Source organism: Brassica napus, chromosome A5 (genome assembly GCF_020379485.1).
Source record: "Brassica napus cultivar Da-Ae chromosome A5, Da-Ae, whole genome shotgun sequence".
Taxonomy (NCBI): domain Eukaryota; kingdom Viridiplantae; phylum Streptophyta; class Magnoliopsida; order Brassicales; family Brassicaceae; genus Brassica; species Brassica napus.
In genome coordinates this window covers 25461942-25479455 of record NC_063438.1, presented here as the reverse complement: position 1 = coordinate 25479455, position 17514 = coordinate 25461942, and the positions used below count along the sequence as shown (strand labels likewise).

Sequence of the window (17514 nt, the reverse complement as noted above, 5' to 3'; positions counted from 1 at the left end):
TCTTTTGATGAAATATACAAGTTCGATATAAAAAAATAGAAATTAGATAAATCTGTAAATTTCGTTATTGTTTGATTTAACTGATTTAAACTAATTTAGATCTATTTAAATTGATTTAACAGATTTGGAACGTTTTAAACCGACTTTTAATCACATAAATTAAATTTTTTTAAATCGTTTCGGCAACGGATTTTTGGAACCTTGAAAAGTATAGTAACTTTCTAGTCTTTTACTCTTTCAATAAGTGTTGAAACTCATCTGTTGAGTTTGATATTAGATAACAGGAGAGGGTAACTCTTTCACCCTCTTCGTATAACAAGAGCGTTATACATAATTAACAAAAAAAAGAAAAACCATAACTTACAAAAAAAATCACAAATCTTAAGAAAAGAAAAAAGAATCAAGGATAAAATAACTTAGCAAAGAGAAGCTCGTTCCAAGTATCTTGAAGACCAGGCAAGCACCAGTGTATACAGTCCGAGTAGCTAACCGGATTCGCTAGCTGCTCTTTCGTCAACGGGCTCCATTGCTTCTTGTATATCGACGTGTGCGCGTCTTTCCTATACCCTGAGAGCTGTGTAATGTTCAGCACCGTCACCGGAAAGTCCTTTCTCCCGTCTAGCTCCTCTCCGATCACTTTCATCAACGTTTTGCTGCAGTCCGATGGCCAATGGTCCATGTCTTGGATCGGCGTCGTTTGGTTGTAGCAGTTCTTCCCTTGCTCCCCTCCCCAGTCCTCGCTCCTGATCATAGAGGATCAAAAAGATGTTCTTGCAACTAAAACTAAGCTAACTCATCTATTTAAGCTAAGTGTTACTGACTTGTAATGAGTAGGGGACATGGTAGCAAAGAAGACTCTCGTCTTCAATGGATCCATATTCTTCTTCACCCATTTAACCATAGTCTTGAGCGCCATACGGTACGCATCTTCGCTCTCCATCTCAACGATCTTCTTCTTCTCATCCTTGAACGAACCTTCCCTTCAAATAACAAATCCAATAAACAATCAAAACCACTAGTATTCGAAAAATTAATAAACTTCATTGATTAGTAGTAGTACATACAAGATCTTCATCTTGAAACCAGTCCTCCACCACAAGTAAGTGTTAAACACAACAACGTCAGCGCCACGCCAATGCCTACCGTGAATGTTGATAGAGCCCTTCCTCACAATCCGATCCGACACTCTATGAACAGTAGCGTTATCCGAATTCGATTCGAGGAGAAACGGTGCCCAGTAGAACTCAATCGTTGCATTGTAATCCTACATTAAAAAAAGGAACCGATCAGTATCCTTATCGTGCCTTAGGACATCTCCAATGAGACTCTATTTTTTCTTCAATAATTTACGTAACTCTATTATAACATAGCTTTTGCTCCAACAGAGTTACTCTATTTTGGCGTAAGTTATAGAGGAAAAAATAGAGTCCGAGAAGGTCTTAGCAACAAGAACGTTTGTTTCTTCAATGGCTTCAACGAGATACCTTGAGAGAGAAGACGGTGAGGGAACCAAAGGTTTCCATGGATTTGGAATGTTCCGGGATCTGAGAATGGAGAAGACAGACGAGAGAGACGTACATCCCTCTGTTCAAGGAGTCTCCGACGAACATCATCTTCTTCCCTCTTAGACTCTCCAGCATCATCTTCGCGTCGAACCTAACACAATCAAACAACCACAGAGCAAACCGGATCTGAAGATCGATCACTATATAATTGAATCTAAGTTTCAGCTAAAAATTTGGAAACTAACGAGGGAAGTGAGCAGGAGTCAGGCTGCCATCTCCACGAATCGTAGTCTGTATCGGGACGGCCATGCGCGCGGCACGTGAGCTGCGGCTGGATGTACGGACAGTCCGATTCTTTGTATAACGGCCGCGTTGACTTGTCTTTGACCCAATGCCCTCTGTACACATCGCATCCTTCCGGCGTCTTCCCCACCGCAAAAGCTGGAGGTGGAGGAGAAGGCGGCGGAGGAGATGGTGTCGGTGGCGGCGGAGGAGGAGGAGAAGGAGGAGGCGGAGGAGGAGGGTCGTTTACTTGGTGGAGGATCGTCGTAGTCGTCGGGGAGTGAAGGGAACGGCGAGAGAAGAAGAGGAAATCGTGGCAGTAGATGAAGGCGGCGAGGAGGATGAAAGCGAGGACGGTGTAGAAGAAGTGAGTGAGACGGCGTTTCTTACGGAGAGGCGAAGAAGACGGTGACAGTAACGACGACGATGTCATTATTTCTTTCTTTCTAATAATGTTTTTCATCTTTTCATTATGTCTTCTTCTTCGCTTTTTAATTGTATTTTTGTATTAATTTGTAATGAAAAGTTTATTTTCTTTTTGGGTAAACTTTTTGAAATGAAAAGTTTTTGTTTCGTTAAAGATGAAATCTGGAGTTTATACTTTATATTCATGTTTTTTTCAGCAAGCTTTTCTGTTTAATCAGTTTTTTTAATCAAGTGTGCCATTTGCACGATCTTAAACCAAAACCCATGTGGTTTACCATGAGTTGTCACGACGACTGTGTTTATATTTAATTCGAACTACAAACAAAAAGTTTATAGAAGTATTATAATGTGGCCCTTTTTGTATCTGGATTTTTTCATGATTCGCCTGAATTTGCCGATCTGAATTGTGTGACTATAGTGAGTGATAGCATCTCTGCATCTGGAACATTACTACTAGTCAAGTGGGATGAAGAAAAGGGCATTTCTCATATTTAACATGTTTACCTTGAATGTATATATAGATAATTTTACCAAAATAAAATAAAATATAGATAAATGAACATAATGGAATATTCATGAACTATATAGGGAAGGTTTGCCATTTAAAAAAAAAAAAGGTTTTCCATTTTTTTTTTATAAGTGGAGGTTTGAGGTTTGTCATTTGGTTTGATCAACTTCAGTCTCAGTTTCATTTATATGACTTGCCTGTGATATTAAAAGGAGTCAGCTAGGTGGTTTAAGGAGAAAGCTGGATGATTCTCCTAAGTCCTAACCTTCTTGTGGAATTAGAAGGTCTCTCGTTAAAGGGGTTTGTGGTAGGTTGCTTGACGCCAAAACCTGAAACTGTGAAACGATAAACATTGTATAAATTGTGATCAGCAATCGACATTTTTTCAAACCTCTGTGTCACGGGATTATCTTATCATATTCTTATACGTTAGATAATTTACACGAAGCCACAATGCAGGCACAAGCCTATTTTAGAGACACCACGCGTCTGCCACAAGCCAAGTCTTCTCTTTCCACGTGTCATACTAACATAAAGTCACGTCACCCCCTCCATACGCCTTCGCCATCTCTTAAAACCCCTCTCTCTCAGTACCGTTTTGCTAGCTCCGACGTTTTACATATATCTTTCCATCTTTCGTTGCTCTCTCTAGATCTTAGTTAAGAAACCATGTTGCTTAAGGCTTCTCCCGCGCTTTCTATCTTGAACTCCGGTGTCGGAGATCTCTTTCCACCGTCGAATGTTCTGTTTCCTTCCACCACGTGCCGTGGATCTAGGTTGTCTGTTCGGGCGGCGAAAGGAACGAGCACAAAGTCTTTAACCGGAGTTGTGTTCGAGCCTTTTGAGGAAGTGAAGAAAGATATGGATCTGCTCGTTCCCACAACTCCTCTGACTTCTCTGGCCCGCCACAAGTTCTCGGACGAGTCCGAATCTGCTGTTAACGAACAGATCAAGTAACTGCCCTTGCCCTTGTTCAGTTTTTGTCTTCATTAATATTTATCAAACTCTAAGAGTGATCTCTTATCATGGTGTGTTTGGGTTAATACGTGATGATGTGTCTGAATATCTAAACATATCTTATTTATGGACATAGTGTGGAGTACAATGTCTCATACATCTATCATGCCTTGTATGCCTACTTTGACCGAGATAACGTTGGTTTGAAAGGTTTCGCCAAGTGAGTTTATTTAATCTTAAGAACTATATTTGTATTTTGGGTTAATTTCTATGGGATGATCACCTTTCTGCTGTTGTTGTTGGTTTTCTCTGATAGTTTCTTCAAAGATTCGTCTACTGAAGAACGGGGTCACGCTGAGAAGTTTATGGAGTACCAGGTCTAACTTTAAATTTTTTATCAGTTTAACTATGTGGCCCTTTATTGGTGTTTGTAGTGTTTGATGGATTTGGTGTTTCAGAACAAGCGTGGTGGGAGAGTGAAGCTGCAGTCTATTCTGATGCCATTCTCTGAGTTTGATCACGAGGAGAAAGGTGATGCATTGTATGGTAAGTTGTTGCAGAAGTTTTGATAATCTTTAAGTAGTAAATAAGCCTTGTGTATATACAGCTATGCACTTGATGATTCTGATTCTTTTTTTTTATTAACAAGCTATGGAGCTTGCACTATCTTTGGAGAAACTTACAAATGAAAAGCTTCTCAAGTTGCAAAGTGTAAGATGTTTTTCATTTTTTCGTCAATTGTATGATTATTAAGTACTATCTGTTATAGGTTATAGCCTTGAGACAAAAAAAATGAATATGATTTCATCTCTCCTGTTTGATCCTACAGGTGGGTGTGAAAAACAACGATGTTCAGCTGGTTGATTTTGTCGAATCTGAGTTTCTAGGAGAGCAGGTAGATTAAAAACACACACACAAGTTTGTATACTCATCATTACTTAGAGAAAGTACATGATCGTCTCATAAAACGTAAAACAGGTCGAAGCTATCAAGAAAATCTCAGAGTACGTTGCACAGCTAAGAAGGATTGGAAAGGGTCATGGTAAGTCCCTTTAAGCCCCTCAAGATCATATCCTTAATAAAATTGCAATTGTACTTTCTTTTTTTGGGTGTGTGATTAAATTTCCCGGTGCAGGGGTGTGGCATTTTGACCAAATGCTTCTGGATGAGCAAGAGCTTCTGCATGCGGGTTAAGGAAGGAGAGTTTCATGCAGCTCTTGATGTTTCTGATTTGGTGATAGTGTTTTTTCCTTGTGCTATACGGCACTGTTCTATCTTTTTATAACGAGGTCTTTATGGATAATATATTTGTTTTTTTTGTTTCTTTCTTCTTATGTTTTGTTTAAAAGAACGTGTGTTGTTAAATGTAAGTAGTTGTCTGAGAATAAATGTAAAAGTCCGCTGCTTTAATGTGACTGTCGCAATAGTTACAACTTTTGCATACTGATACGGCTTGGCAAGTAATAGTCTGAGAAATGAGAATAAATGCATGTCCACTGCTTTAATGTGATTGACGCAATAGTAAGAAATTTTGCATCGGCGTGGGAAGTAGTAGGCTGAGAATAAATGTAAAACTCCACTGCTTTAATGTGACTGTCGCAATAGTTACGGCGTGGCATTATAGAACAAGTGAACAATGATTCTTGATTCTCTTGAAGACATTACCTAGTGGCTTTGGAACTCTTAAAATTTCAAAACAGAGCTTAAATATAAACAAGAAACGACACCCAAGTTAAAAAAAAAAAGTATTCCTCAATGGCAAATGCTTCAGCTTCCTCACCTATGAATCCACACTTTTTCCAGCCTCTTCTACCTGGTTTTCAAAGCTACCTTGTAATCTCTTTCTCTCTCACTCTCTCTCTATATATCTTAACGTGCACGAGTCTGCTTGTTTGATGTTTCTATGAGTTTCTTTCGTTGCAGAACATTCCTATGGCGTTCTACTCTAAGCACATAAAGGGAACAACCGACGAGGGCAATGCCAACGCCGGTGATAAAGCTGTGGTAAAGCTGAGATCGGACGCTTCTGATTTAACCTGGGAAGTTAAGATGGACGGTCGGAGACTCACCCAAGGCTGGCAAGAGTTCACCACCAGTCATGATCTCCGGGTCGGTGACATAGTCATCTTTAGACATGATGGAGATTTGTTGTTCCATGTCACAACTTTTGGGCCCAGTTGCTGTGAGATACAATACGATGATGTCTTTCATAAATCCTCTGGTACAATCTCAAGTACTTTTAACTCGGTTGACTCTTAAGATTCTGTTTATATTCTCATTTCAATGCTGAAACAGATTCAGATTTAGCGATGAATCAAGAAACAAGAGAATCAGTCTCTCCATCAGATAAATCTTGTTTTGTAGCTCGTGTCACCCCGACTAATCTAAGAAAAGATTCACTGGTAACAATTTTCTTTTGCATTTGATTTACTTCTCCATAAAAACATAAAGCTAAAGACCATTTTTTAATGGGCAATTGTCAATAATAGCACATTTTGAAGTTTATGTCTCAAAAATAGCACTAGAAGGAGAAAGTCACAAAAATGACATTCATTAAAGGGTAAAATATCCTTAATACCCTTAGTTTAAAATTAAATAAACAAACAAAAATAAATAAAAATAAATAAATAAAAATAAAAAAAATGAAATTTTTTTTTTATAGTTTCAGATTACATGTTTTCAGATTCGAAATTTTTATAAATTTTTTTTTGAAATTTTCTTTTTTAATTTTTTTTTTATTTTTTTTTTCAAATTTTCTTTTTATAATTTAAAAATACTTTTTGAAACTGTTTTTAAAATTTTTATTTTTTATTTTAGTATTTATTTATTATAAAATTTTAAACCCTAATTCCAAAACCCCACCCCTTAACTCTAAACCCTAAGGTTTGGATTAATTAACCCAAAGGATATAAATGTATATTTACCTCTTTAATGAAACCTATTTTTGTGACTTTGAACCTTGAGTGCTACTTTGGGAACAAAAACTTGGTTTAGTGCTATTCTAGTCTTTTTCTCTTTTTTAATCTAAAATAGAAAGAAAAAAAAAATAAAATAACAACAAAAAATAAAAGCATTACTTTATAAATAAAGTTTTTATTTTTTATTCATTACACAACTTTTCATTATATTTTAGAGTAAAATATAGAGTGATCATTTCTATTATAGAGAAGCTTTTACTCCGATGTGCTATTTTTTTATTTATAGTTATTATAGAAAATATATATTGGAGCAAAAACTTTTATCTTTTGTTTTTTTCTATAACAGAGATTTTTAAAATTGAATTGGTTGGGGATGGTCTATGAACTTTTTTTTAATCAGAATAATTGACTCTTTGATAAACTTTACAGTTTCTTCCAAGAGGCTTTTCCAGGTCTAATGGTTTGACGAATCGTGAGTGCGAGATCATTCTACTGAATGAATATGAGAAACCATGGACAGCGTCGCTGATCTACTACAAAACAACGGGTGATGTTTACATCCGAACCGGCTGGAGAAGATTCTGCCGCGAAAATAGGAAAAGAGTTAATGGTTTGTTGACTTTCAAACTTGTACAAGCAGGTACAAAACCTGTTCTCCAGTTGTGTTCATCCATGCACAACCGAGACTGTCTCCGAGCTTCATCTTCAAGAAGCCAAGAAAGATTCTTGACATTAACTCTCACACCGTACAGTCTCACGAAGTCTAAATTGGTAAGTTTTTCATCAGTCATGTCAGCATATTGTAGCAGAGATGATCTAATGTTTTTCGAGTCTTCTTTATTTGTAGTGTCTACCGGGAAAATTTGTGTGGTTGAATGGTATCGAGAACGCAAGGAAGATAACTCTTGTGGACAGATATGGTGTTAAAAGGACAACGAGTCTTAGACCTGATAACAATTATGGAGCAATGAGAATGGGAAAAGAGTGGAGAGAGTTCTGTGAAGCTAATGGAGTGAAGGCTGGTGAGTCCTTTACGCTGGAACTCATCAAGGAAGAAGAAGAAGAAGAAGAAGACACAGCTGCTACTCATCTACTTAAGTTCTGCACCAAAGCCTGAAACTCTCTCTCTGAGTTTGTTTTGCTTATATAATATCTACTTGCAATGTTTATGTTTTTTTGTCTGGTTTGTAACATGCAAGGCTTTGGTAATTTGGAATGAACAAAGGAGTGAAAGCCCCTCAAGATCATATCTTTAGAAAAAATTGCAATTGCACTTTCTTTTTTGGGTTTGTGATTAAATAATTGGTGCAGGGGAGTGGCATTTTGACCAAGTGCTTCTGAATAACTAAATGCTTCTGCATTAGGGTTAAGGAACATGCAGCTCTTGGTCAGGTGATTCTGACTTGGTTTGTAATAACGTTTCCTTGTGCTATACGGCACTGTTCTGTCTTTTAGAACAAGGTCTTTACGGATAAAAGTAGCTAGTTTCTCATTTGGTGAAATTATTTACCGTGTCATATACGGTACTGTTCTATCGTTTATAGTGACGTCTAAGTTTTGGTCGGAGAAATAAGCTTCTTTTCTTTGTTTTGTTTAACCCTTGTGAGAGTATGGTAAACTGTTAATAATGCAAGTCTAACCCTGAGAACAAAAAAACGGTACGGAAAATAGAACAAAGATTCTCTTTGAGAAACCACCAAAACAGAGAAAAATTTGGAGAATACGAATCGACATCAAAGGTTTAAGCTTTTTTTTTTTATTGAAAACATAAAAAAAAACTCTTTTTTCAATAATAAATAAAGCTGTCGTCAGTGGAAAAGGTACCAGCTTGCTCACCTATACGGGAGTCAGATACTTTATACGTGTCGTTTTGAGAACAATGGCTTGTCTTGGTAACCAAAAATTTTTCTCTTTAAAATCTAATCAGAGCATAACTTGAGGAAAAAAAAAAGATACCAAAGCTAAAGAAGAAAAAAAGATCATCGTCAATGGCAAATGCTTCAGCTTCCTCACCGACCAATCCACATTTTTTCAAGCCTCTTCTTCCCAGTTTTCAAAGCCACCTCGTAATCTATCTCACTCTCTCTGAATATGCATGGCTCTGTTTGTTCTCTTTTTTCTAAGAGTTTCTTTTGTTTCAGAACATTCCAATGACTTTCTTCTCAAAGCACATAAGGGGAACAACAAACGAGGACAATGCGGTGGTAACACTAACATCAGACGCTTCAGATAAGACCTGGGAAGTTAAAATGGACGGTCGGAGACTCACCCGAGGCTGGCAAAATTTCGCCAACGGTCATGGTCTCCGAGTCGGGGACATAGTTATTTTTAGACGTGATGGAGACTTGTTGTTCCACGTCACGTCTTTTGGACCTAGTTGCTGTCAGATTCTATATGATGACGTCATACAAGTATTCTCCGGTAAAGTACTTTGAAACTCGATTTACTTTTGTTTGGATTCTTATTTGTAAAGTTGAAACAGATTCAGATTCGGAGAAGTATCATCAAGACACAAGAGAAGAAGGATCTCCATCAGATAACTCCTGTTTTGTAGCTCGTGTCACCGCGTCGAATCTAAGTAGAGATATGCTGGTGAAAGCTTTTGCTTCTGCTTTTGCATTTACTTACTATTTTTTGAACCTAAACAACATATTAAACTTTGCAGTTTCTACCAAGAGGCTTTTCAAGGTCTAATGGATTGACGAATCGTAAATGCGAGATCATTCTGTTGAATGAAGACGGGAAACCATGGAAAGTGTTCATGAGTTACCACAAAACACATGGTCGTGTGTACATCAGAACTGGCTGGAGAAGATTCTGCCGCCAAAATAGGAGAAGATCTAATGATTTATTGACTTTCAAACTTGTGGAGACGGGTACAAAGCCTGTTCTCCAGTTGTGTTCGTCCGTGTACAACCGAGACTGTCTCCGAGATTCTTCTTCAACAAGCCAAGACAGATTCTTGACATTAACTCTCACACCATACAGCATCAGGAAGTCTAAGTTGGTAAGTTTTCATCAGTCATTTGTAGCTGAAATGTTGTAATGTTTTTAAGTCTTTGTTTGCAGTGTCTACCAGCGGCATTTTTGAAGTCGAATGGTATCACGAACGCAAGGAAGATAATTCTTGTGGATAGATACGGTATCAAGAGGACAACGAGTCTTAAACCTGATAATAACAATGGAGCAATGAGAATGGGGAAAGGGTGGAGAGAGCTCTGTAAAGCTAATGGAGTGAAGGCTGGTGAGTCCTTTACGCTGGAACTCATCAAGGAAGAAGGAGAAACAGCTACTCATCTACTTAAGTTCTGCACCAAAGTCTGAAACTCTATCTGAGTTCTTTTGCTTCTGTAATATCTACGTGCAATGTAGTTTGTATTTGTTTTTCGGTTGGCTTGTAACATGCAAGGCTTTAGCAGTTTAGGATGAAAAAGACATTACCCTGATGTTCCTCCAGTTCATTGACATTGCAATTCTTTTTTTGCTAATCTCATCAAAAGCTTCTTTGGGGGCAACTCAGACTTATCAAGTATTCATAACCTTCCAATAATCTGATGCTTTTTAGACATATAAGAATCATTATCAGGATCCCTAGTGAGGTTAGATTGAAGAGAGATGCTATTTTTGGACACAAGTCTTCTTTATATGGGTTTTGTTTTATAGAGTTGATTAAAATCTGTAACTAACTGTATGAATATAATTTCACAAACCACCCAAACCATATACCATATGTCTTTTTGATTATTTCCCTTGTACAAATCTCTGTTTAGCTCATGTTTTGATCTAGTTTTTTCGTTTATTTACAACCAATCAGCGAACCTTGCAAAGCCCTTATTGTGAAGTTGACTAATTAAATTAGAATTAAATTTTGCTAATTATAACCTTCAACGACATCGTTTAATAACGTGCTTGACAAGGAGGATAAAAGAAACCCTCTGAGCGATCCAGAGGGTTACATAAGACTTCTTCTAGTTCTAGCCGTCGTCAAATTGTATTTCTCGATTTGCCCGAGAACCCGGAATCCAACTCTCAGCTGCTTCCCTCCGTGTCCCATGGCGAACCCGACCGAAAACCTCGACCCGAATCCACCAACCCGAGAACCAGAAGACGAACTAGAAGAACTGAACGGAGACGAAGGAGAACTAGAAGAAGAGGAGGAAGACGAAGAGGATACAGTATCCAACGCGTACAGAACCAAGACGGAATCGCTCTTCCGTCGCATGAGATCCGCTCCTGTGCCTGTGCGCGTTCACGACGTGATCGTGAAAGGAAACAGCAAGACCAAGGACCACATCATCGAGGCGGAAGTGGAAGCTGTGATCAGGGAAGCGAACACGTTGCAGGAGCTTCTAGAAGCCTCTAGGGTTGCCAATTCGAATCTCCGAGCGCTCGATATCTTCGATTCCGTCAACATTACGCTCGATTCCGGTCCTCCTGAGCTTCCCGGTACAACCAATGTGGTTATCGAAGTCGTCGAGAGCAAACACCCTCTCACCGGCCAAATCGGCGCCTACACTAGAGCTGAGGTATTGCTCTAATTAGGCTTGGTTCGGTTAGTTCCGGTTACTGGGTTTGGATAGTTCGGTTTAGTTCAGTTTTTGAAATATCATTGATTTCGGTTAGATTTTGGTTTAATTTTGTTAGAAGTTTGGATAAATTTGATTAATTTGGTTATTTTGGTTAGTACCGTTCAGGTTTGGATAGTTCGGTTAGTTCAGTTTTTGAAAAATCATTGATTTCGGTTAGATTATGATTTAACTTTGTTAGAAGTTCAGATAAATTTGGTTAATTTCAGCTAAATTTGATTAGTTTGGTTAGTTTGGTTCAGATTTTTTGGTATAATTTTTGTTAAAAGTTCAATAAATTTGATTAATTTCGGTTAAATTTGATTAGTTTAGTTATTTTGGTTAGTTCGGTATGGTTTGGTTATAAATTTTTTATTTTTTTAAAAGAAGAAAACCGAAATAACCGATTGCTAAACCGAACCGAAAACTGAATATTTTAAGAAAATCTACCGAATCGAATCGTACTTCTAAGCGAACTAACCGAAATTTCAATTTCCGGTTCGGTTCAAAATCACAGGCGTAGTTCTAATCTTAACAATTCACTTGTGTGCGATCTTGTTTGATAAAATTGTAGACTTGGACATGACTGTTGATGATACTCTTTGTTGTAGGCTAAGTCATCAAGCGTTGAAGCATCTTTGAAGTACAAGAACTTTTTCGGGTATGGAGATATATGGGACGGGTCTATGGTCTATGGACTCGACAGCTCTGCTGAGGTTGGCTTGGGGATGTATCTCCCTAGGCTCAAAGGACTCCCTACTCCTTTTAGCTCTCGTCTTTACCTCTCGACGCAAGACTGGCTTAAGTTTTCTTCTTATAAAGAAAGGTCTCTCGGACTTTCTCTCGGTCTTCTCTCTAGCAAGTATCACGAGCTTGTCTACACTGTCGCGTGGCGTAGCCTCATAGACCCGTCTCGGTTGGCTTCAGAGTCAATAAGGAGGCAGCTGGGACATAGTCTGCTTTCTGCGTTGAAGTATACTTTTAAGTATGACCAGAGAGACTCTTACCTGAGGCCGACGAGTGGGTACGCTTTCAGTTCTACTTCTCAGATCGGTGGTCTTGCCCCTGATAGCAGAAGCCTACGGTTTTTCAAGCAGGAGATTGATCTTCGGTGTGCTGTTCCTTTAGGGTTTTACCGAGCTGCTCTAAACTTTGGTGTGTCTGGTGGTGTCTCGTTTCCGTGGGGAAGCGGATACAGGAACCGCGCTTCCTCTGTGCCGGAGAGGTTCTTCTTGGGTGGGAACTCATCGCCTGTGTGCTCTTTGAGTGGGCCATCGGCGCTGTGGGGGTTCAGTACCAGAGGACTCGGTCCCAACGAGGCGAGGAGGAAGGGTGATGTTGAAAGAGATTTTGTTGGAGGAGACGCTGCGGTGACTGCGTTTGCGGATCTCTCATTTGATTTGCCGGTGAGGTGGTTGAGAGAGAGAGGAGTACACGGTCATGTGTTTGCTTGTGCGGGGAATACGGCAAAGCTAACGGAGAATGAGTTTAGAAACTTGAGTGCTCCAAAGTTCATGGAGACGTTTAGAACTTCAGTTGGTGCTGGGATTGTCTTACCAGTTAGTCTTTTCCGTATGGAGGTTTGGTTCACATCACTACCCTCTCTATATTATATCGAAATGAATGTGAGATGACTAACAGTAGACTCCATCTTTTGTTTTGTTTTTGTTATGAGACCAGATTAACTACTGCCATATAGTGAAGAAACAAGAACATGATCGAGCAAAATCTGGTTTTTTCCTGACATTCTCGGCCTGAGGAATTTATAGTTGGAAGAAAGCTATCATCAGCCTTGCCGCAATTTCTGGCAGAATCTTCAGTTTCAGGCAGTTTGATTATTATCTTATCTGATAAATTTTAGAAAAGAGTTGATTCTTTTGCCATGTTTGCCTCACGAGGAATGGATTATCAAGTTTCTTTAAAAAAACTCAAGTTTCTTTGTACTCATTTACATAGGTTAAAAGATTTCAAGTTCCTTTGGTTTTGTAAAATTGCTATTCTTATTTACAAAGGTTGAAATTTTTGAAGATTGTTAGGATTTTTGTATTATAAACGTTTGATTTAACAAAAGATGGAATTTTCTTGTGATTGGTATATTCACAATGATAATGAATGATGAGTAGAAGAGGAGGAAGAAGAATGAATCTGGATAGTGAAGGGGTCGGTGGTGGTGGTGGTGGTGGGCTTCTCATTCCCTCACTTATCTTGTCAAACGTCTTGTCTTCTCCATTTCCACACTCCAAATTCTATGTGCAACTTATGATTTATTCGCTTAAATATGCACATTCTATATAGTCCATGATATAAATACCAATGTGAATGAAATCTATATCATATTCATTTTTATATTGACTTTTTCGTCTAACCAAAGTCTCAAACAACTGATTAGTTACTTTCAGTTGCTCTCTCTCTGCTCTTACAACGTCATCCTTTGATTTTTCAACATTATACTCAATACCAAAATCTCAAAGATAAACTACTACATGATTGTGACTTATGACCTACGAGCTAGAACTCAAACCCACGAGCCAATCATGTAATTAGCAAAAGAAAAGATCAATCCAACACAAAAATGATGAATAGGCCCATGCCTTGTCCCATTATGTTCCCTTCTCAATTACTACAACAACACTCTTCTCCACACACACACACAAAAATGCTAATAAAGAATCCAATAATATATAAAGGGAACCACCAGATAAACCTTACAATCAACCATAGCCTAACATTTTACCACCCAAAAAGAAGGTTTGAGATGAGAGGGCATGAGCCAAGATCAAGCTCCTCATGTGCAGCTTGCAAGCTCTTGAAGAGAAGATGCACGCCCACTTGCATCTTCGCTCCTCATTTCCGCTCAAGCGACCAGATAACTTTCGCCAAAGTCCATAAAGTCTTTGGAGCCAGCAACGTCAGTAAGCTTCTCAGCGAGGTTCCTGAAGAGCAGAGACAAGAGACCGTTAACTCCTTGGCTTATGAAGCTGACGTTCGTCTCAAGGATCCTGTCTACGGTTGTATTGGAGCTATAGCTTCTCTTCAGAAGAAGATGCTTGAGCTTCAACATGATATAGCCGTTGCTCGCAATCGGCTACTTGCCCATAATGCTGCTGGTGGTGTCAACAACAACAACAGCCACGTGTTGTTGTCTCCTTTGGTTGATGATTCTTCTCAGCTTGCTGCTTTTCTTGATCTTGTGCCTTATAGTGACTTGATGCTGCTTGATGGGTCTGGTCTTGATGCTTACTTGTTTGATATTGGACAGCCTCCTTTTGTATAGGCCTCTCTTATCTCTTTTATCCTATGTATTTCACTTGCTAATAAGTTATCTTCACTAATGTAATATTAATCCTAATATGAAAAATCATTTGCTTACTTCATCATTTTGTATAAAAGCTGAGATTAAATGCAAAATGAGCAGACTAACGTAGATGATGAGTGTCCTTACCAGTTTTGGACCAAGCGGGTAGGCCATGATGAGTAAAGTTAGGTTTCTTGTTTTTAAGATGCAGAGCTTCTTCATTGTAAGTCAGGTCTAAAGAAGAGAGCACATGCTAATGTCAGCCCCCAATTTTACCAAACATGAAACGTTGATAGATATGGTTCTGAGATTTTCCTTTTGAGAAGCTTCAATAATACAACCTGATGTGTCACTTCTTGTCCATCAGAGTGTCACAAGAGTCTTGTCCTTGAGATTCTAGATTGATGCAAAATCACATAAGCAAAAAGCCAAATCAAATAGCTTGTGGTGGGTTTGATCAATGATGTATTGTTGTTTTCCTGGAGCTCATTGTGTGTTAAGTTTGTATAGCTATTCCTGAAACTTAATTAATCAAAAAGACTAATTGCACATAAATTAATACACAAGCCCCTCAAACATTAATACTTCACAAAAGTACATCTTGATATGTCAGATTACTACATTTCTTTCACCAATCTGCATTGCTATCAAAGTACCCTACAATGGTAGAGAAGAGAAGGTAAAAGAAAAAAAAACATTGATCTAACTTGAAACCTAAGGATTAAGAAAAATAAAAGTTTCTCCAATTTATATGAGCTCTCAGATCCAACCATTGCTCCTTGCTTCAACACAGTATAGCTTCTCCACAATCTAAATACTACAACTTCTTACCTGTACATCAACAAAGCACAATTCAAGTTTTCAGTAAACTTATAATACAACCTTAAGAAACATAATTTAGAGTAACTGCACCAAAGTTCCATCTCAAGATTCAATCTTTAACATGAGATAAAAATTAAAACTTTACCATATATAATTCAAAATTTGCTTAAACAGAGAGACCAATAAAAAGATTATAATTTTTTTTTTAAAAACCTGAAGCAGCAGCTCTACGTTTGCCAAGCTTAGACTTCTCAAGCTCCATCTGCATATCCATCAACATGTTCATACGTTGTAACTCAATCTCCTTGGCAGCTTCCATCCTCTGCTTCTCCAACTCAATCATCATCCCCTGCTTCGCGCTCTCGATCCTCTCGTACACCTCTCCTAGCTTCAGAATCGCTCTCGCTAGCTCCCTACACGACGATCCTTCACCCGGATCTGGACATAGATCTTCATCCTCCACTCTCCGATGCTTCCTCGCCACAAACCCCCAATCACCCTCCACGTCATCATCATCGTCATCGTCATCGTCGTCAAGAGAGCTTCCACTCGAAATAGATCCGGCCTGATTCAATTTCAAACCAGCCTTCGTCGACGGCGATTTGAAAACTCCGGCAGGACCGGCGGCGGTGGATTTCTTCAGCGCGACGGGGCCGATGAGGAAGTCTAGCTTGTCGAAGAAGCACCAAGACGACGGAGAAGGCTTCGCCTTCTCCGTCTTGTACTTCTTCTTCAGCGTGTCGATCCGGTTCTTGCACTGCACGTCGGTCTTCGGCCGGCCGTTGTTGCCGTGGCGAGAATTGACGGCGTCGGCGACTTCTTTCCAGTCGTTCTGCCGGAGGTTTCCGCGGCTGAGGTGGACGTATCGGTCTCCCCAGGCTTCGATCAGCGTCGCCGTCGCGTCCTCGCTCCACCAGTCTTCGCGTCCCGGCGGGAGACGGCTTGAGCCGCCGCTCTTCGATTGAGTCTCCGGCGTCGTGTCCATTAGGAAGGAGGGAGGGAGAGAGAGGCTAACGTGCGCGGAGGAGGAGGAGGAGAAGGAGAGGCTTAGGATAAAGGATAGGAGGAAGAGAAATCGGATTTTATGATTGGTTGATTACCGGCGGTGACGTCAGCAACGGCGATTATCGTTTTCTAACCGAACTAATCTCTAATTCATACATCGAACCCGGTTTGGTCCTAACTTGGGTCCCACTAGTATTGGTCATTTTGTAAAGCTTTGTTTAGTTCGTAATTAAGTAAGTGCTAATGATATGACTAAAGTACCTTAATTAAACTCATAGACGGGTGATTTACGTAATGACGGTTTTGGGTTTCGATTGTGTTTGCTGTTATCAACTGGATGGGATTAGTCTATTTATCATTGTAAAACTCTACCTATCAGGGGCGGATCTATAAACATTTTTAATCGGGGACACAACATTAAAAACAGCAAAAAAACTTTTTGTTGGGGCACATGTTCTGTTCAGTTTTCTTCAGTAAACTAACAATAGTTAGTCAAATTAATTAATGTTATTCAACAAGAAAAAAAAAACAAAAATCAAAAGGGAGTAGAGATGTCAAATGGGTAGGTTGGACCCATTTGGGTATGTCTATATAAAAGTGTTTTTTTGCTGGATATCTTTGGCCACCGACACCCAAATAAGATCATATAAGATCATAATTTGTTGGGATGTCTATTGAGTTCAGACGTCCATTTAATATAAATAACCTAATTTTTATTGTAAAAGATGAAAACATATTAAATTTCATATATATTATAGACTTAAACTTTATTATTTTGCAATTTGAATTTTTGACAAAAAAATTGATTTTAAATCTTTTTGTGATTCTGATGAAAATTATGACTTTTGATTTCAGAAAAATGTGATTTTACGGTTTTGACCAAAAAAAAATAATTTTAACGGAAAATTGCGTTTTTGCAGTTTTGACGAAAAACACGATTTTATAGTTTTAATGGAGAAAATACAATTTTTACAGGAAAATGTGATTTTTTAGTTTTAACAAAAAACTCGATTTTATGATTTTGGTAATACAAATTAAAACTGTATTTTTTCTCCCTATTTTCTAAACCTAGATATTTTAGTTATTTGGACTACCCAATGGACCATTGCCCATGAACCCAATCGCGTTTGTTCATTTAAATCCATTTAATTTTGGTCTATTATGGATATGTCCATATTAACCCATAATAATTTGGACAGGGGGGCACCCATGTACAACCCACCCATTTGAC

General features: G+C 38.7%; 7 protein-coding genes across 7 annotated transcripts; 5 read left to right on the top strand and 2 right to left on the bottom strand.

Moving 5' to 3' along the window:
* Positions 1 to 209: 209 nt before the first annotated feature.
* Positions 210 to 2323, bottom strand: LOC106452645 (protein trichome birefringence-like 32). Its single transcript, XM_013894804.3, has 5 exons — positions 1751 to 2323; positions 1485 to 1656; positions 1065 to 1264; positions 822 to 980; positions 210 to 743 (listed from the first exon to the last, which is right to left on the bottom strand). The coding sequence occupies exons 1-5, from the start codon at positions 2248 to 2250 to the stop codon at positions 401 to 403; spliced, it is 1374 nt and encodes a 457-aa protein (XP_013750258.2). The 5' UTR covers positions 2251 to 2323; the 3' UTR covers positions 210 to 400.
* Positions 2324 to 3313: 990 nt separating this feature from the next.
* On the top strand, positions 3314 to 5088 carry LOC106345571 (ferritin-2, chloroplastic-like). The gene is made up of 8 exons (XM_013784752.3): positions 3314 to 3674; positions 3815 to 3898; positions 3995 to 4055; positions 4137 to 4224; positions 4328 to 4389; positions 4508 to 4573; positions 4657 to 4720; positions 4814 to 5088. The coding sequence occupies exons 1-8, from the start codon at positions 3391 to 3393 to the stop codon at positions 4870 to 4872; spliced, it is 768 nt and encodes a 255-aa protein (XP_013640206.2). The 5' UTR covers positions 3314 to 3390; the 3' UTR covers positions 4873 to 5088.
* Positions 5089 to 5602: 514 nt separating this feature from the next.
* Positions 5603 to 7838, top strand: LOC125609084 (B3 domain-containing protein REM10-like). Its single transcript, XM_048779978.1, has 4 exons — positions 5603 to 5899; positions 5974 to 6080; positions 7026 to 7367; positions 7444 to 7838. Exons 1-4 carry the CDS (start codon positions 5611 to 5613, stop codon positions 7711 to 7713), a joined length of 1008 nt encoding a protein of 335 aa, XP_048635935.1. The 5' UTR covers positions 5603 to 5610; the 3' UTR covers positions 7714 to 7838.
* Positions 7839 to 8477: 639 nt separating this feature from the next.
* On the top strand, positions 8478 to 10272 carry LOC106345536 (B3 domain-containing protein REM10-like). The gene is made up of 5 exons (XM_013784730.3): positions 8478 to 8662; positions 8738 to 9017; positions 9079 to 9188; positions 9262 to 9603; positions 9666 to 10272. The coding sequence occupies exons 1-5, from the start codon at positions 8585 to 8587 to the stop codon at positions 9918 to 9920; spliced, it is 1065 nt and encodes a 354-aa protein (XP_013640184.2). The 5' UTR covers positions 8478 to 8584; the 3' UTR covers positions 9921 to 10272.
* A 184-nt stretch (positions 10273 to 10456) lies between these two features.
* Positions 10457 to 13249, top strand: LOC111215761. The gene is made up of 3 exons (XM_022719820.2): positions 10457 to 11122; positions 11773 to 12741; positions 12842 to 13249. Exons 1-3 carry the CDS (start codon positions 10649 to 10651, stop codon positions 12917 to 12919), a joined length of 1521 nt encoding a protein of 506 aa, XP_022575541.2. The 5' UTR covers positions 10457 to 10648; the 3' UTR covers positions 12920 to 13249.
* A 233-nt stretch (positions 13250 to 13482) lies between these two features.
* Positions 13483 to 14530, top strand: LOC111215760 (LOB domain-containing protein 21-like). The gene has a single exon (XM_022719819.2). It carries the CDS (start codon positions 13734 to 13736, stop codon positions 14433 to 14435), a length of 702 nt encoding a protein of 233 aa, XP_022575540.1. The 5' UTR covers positions 13483 to 13733; the 3' UTR covers positions 14436 to 14530.
* A 481-nt stretch (positions 14531 to 15011) lies between these two features.
* On the bottom strand, positions 15012 to 16592 carry LOC111215759 (trihelix transcription factor ASIL2). The gene is made up of 2 exons (XM_048779977.1): positions 15492 to 16592; positions 15012 to 15287 (listed from the first exon to the last, which is right to left on the bottom strand). Exons 1-2 carry the CDS (start codon positions 16261 to 16263, stop codon positions 15274 to 15276), a joined length of 786 nt encoding a protein of 261 aa, XP_048635934.1. The 5' UTR covers positions 16264 to 16592; the 3' UTR covers positions 15012 to 15273.
* Positions 16593 to 17514: the final 922 nt, after the last annotated feature.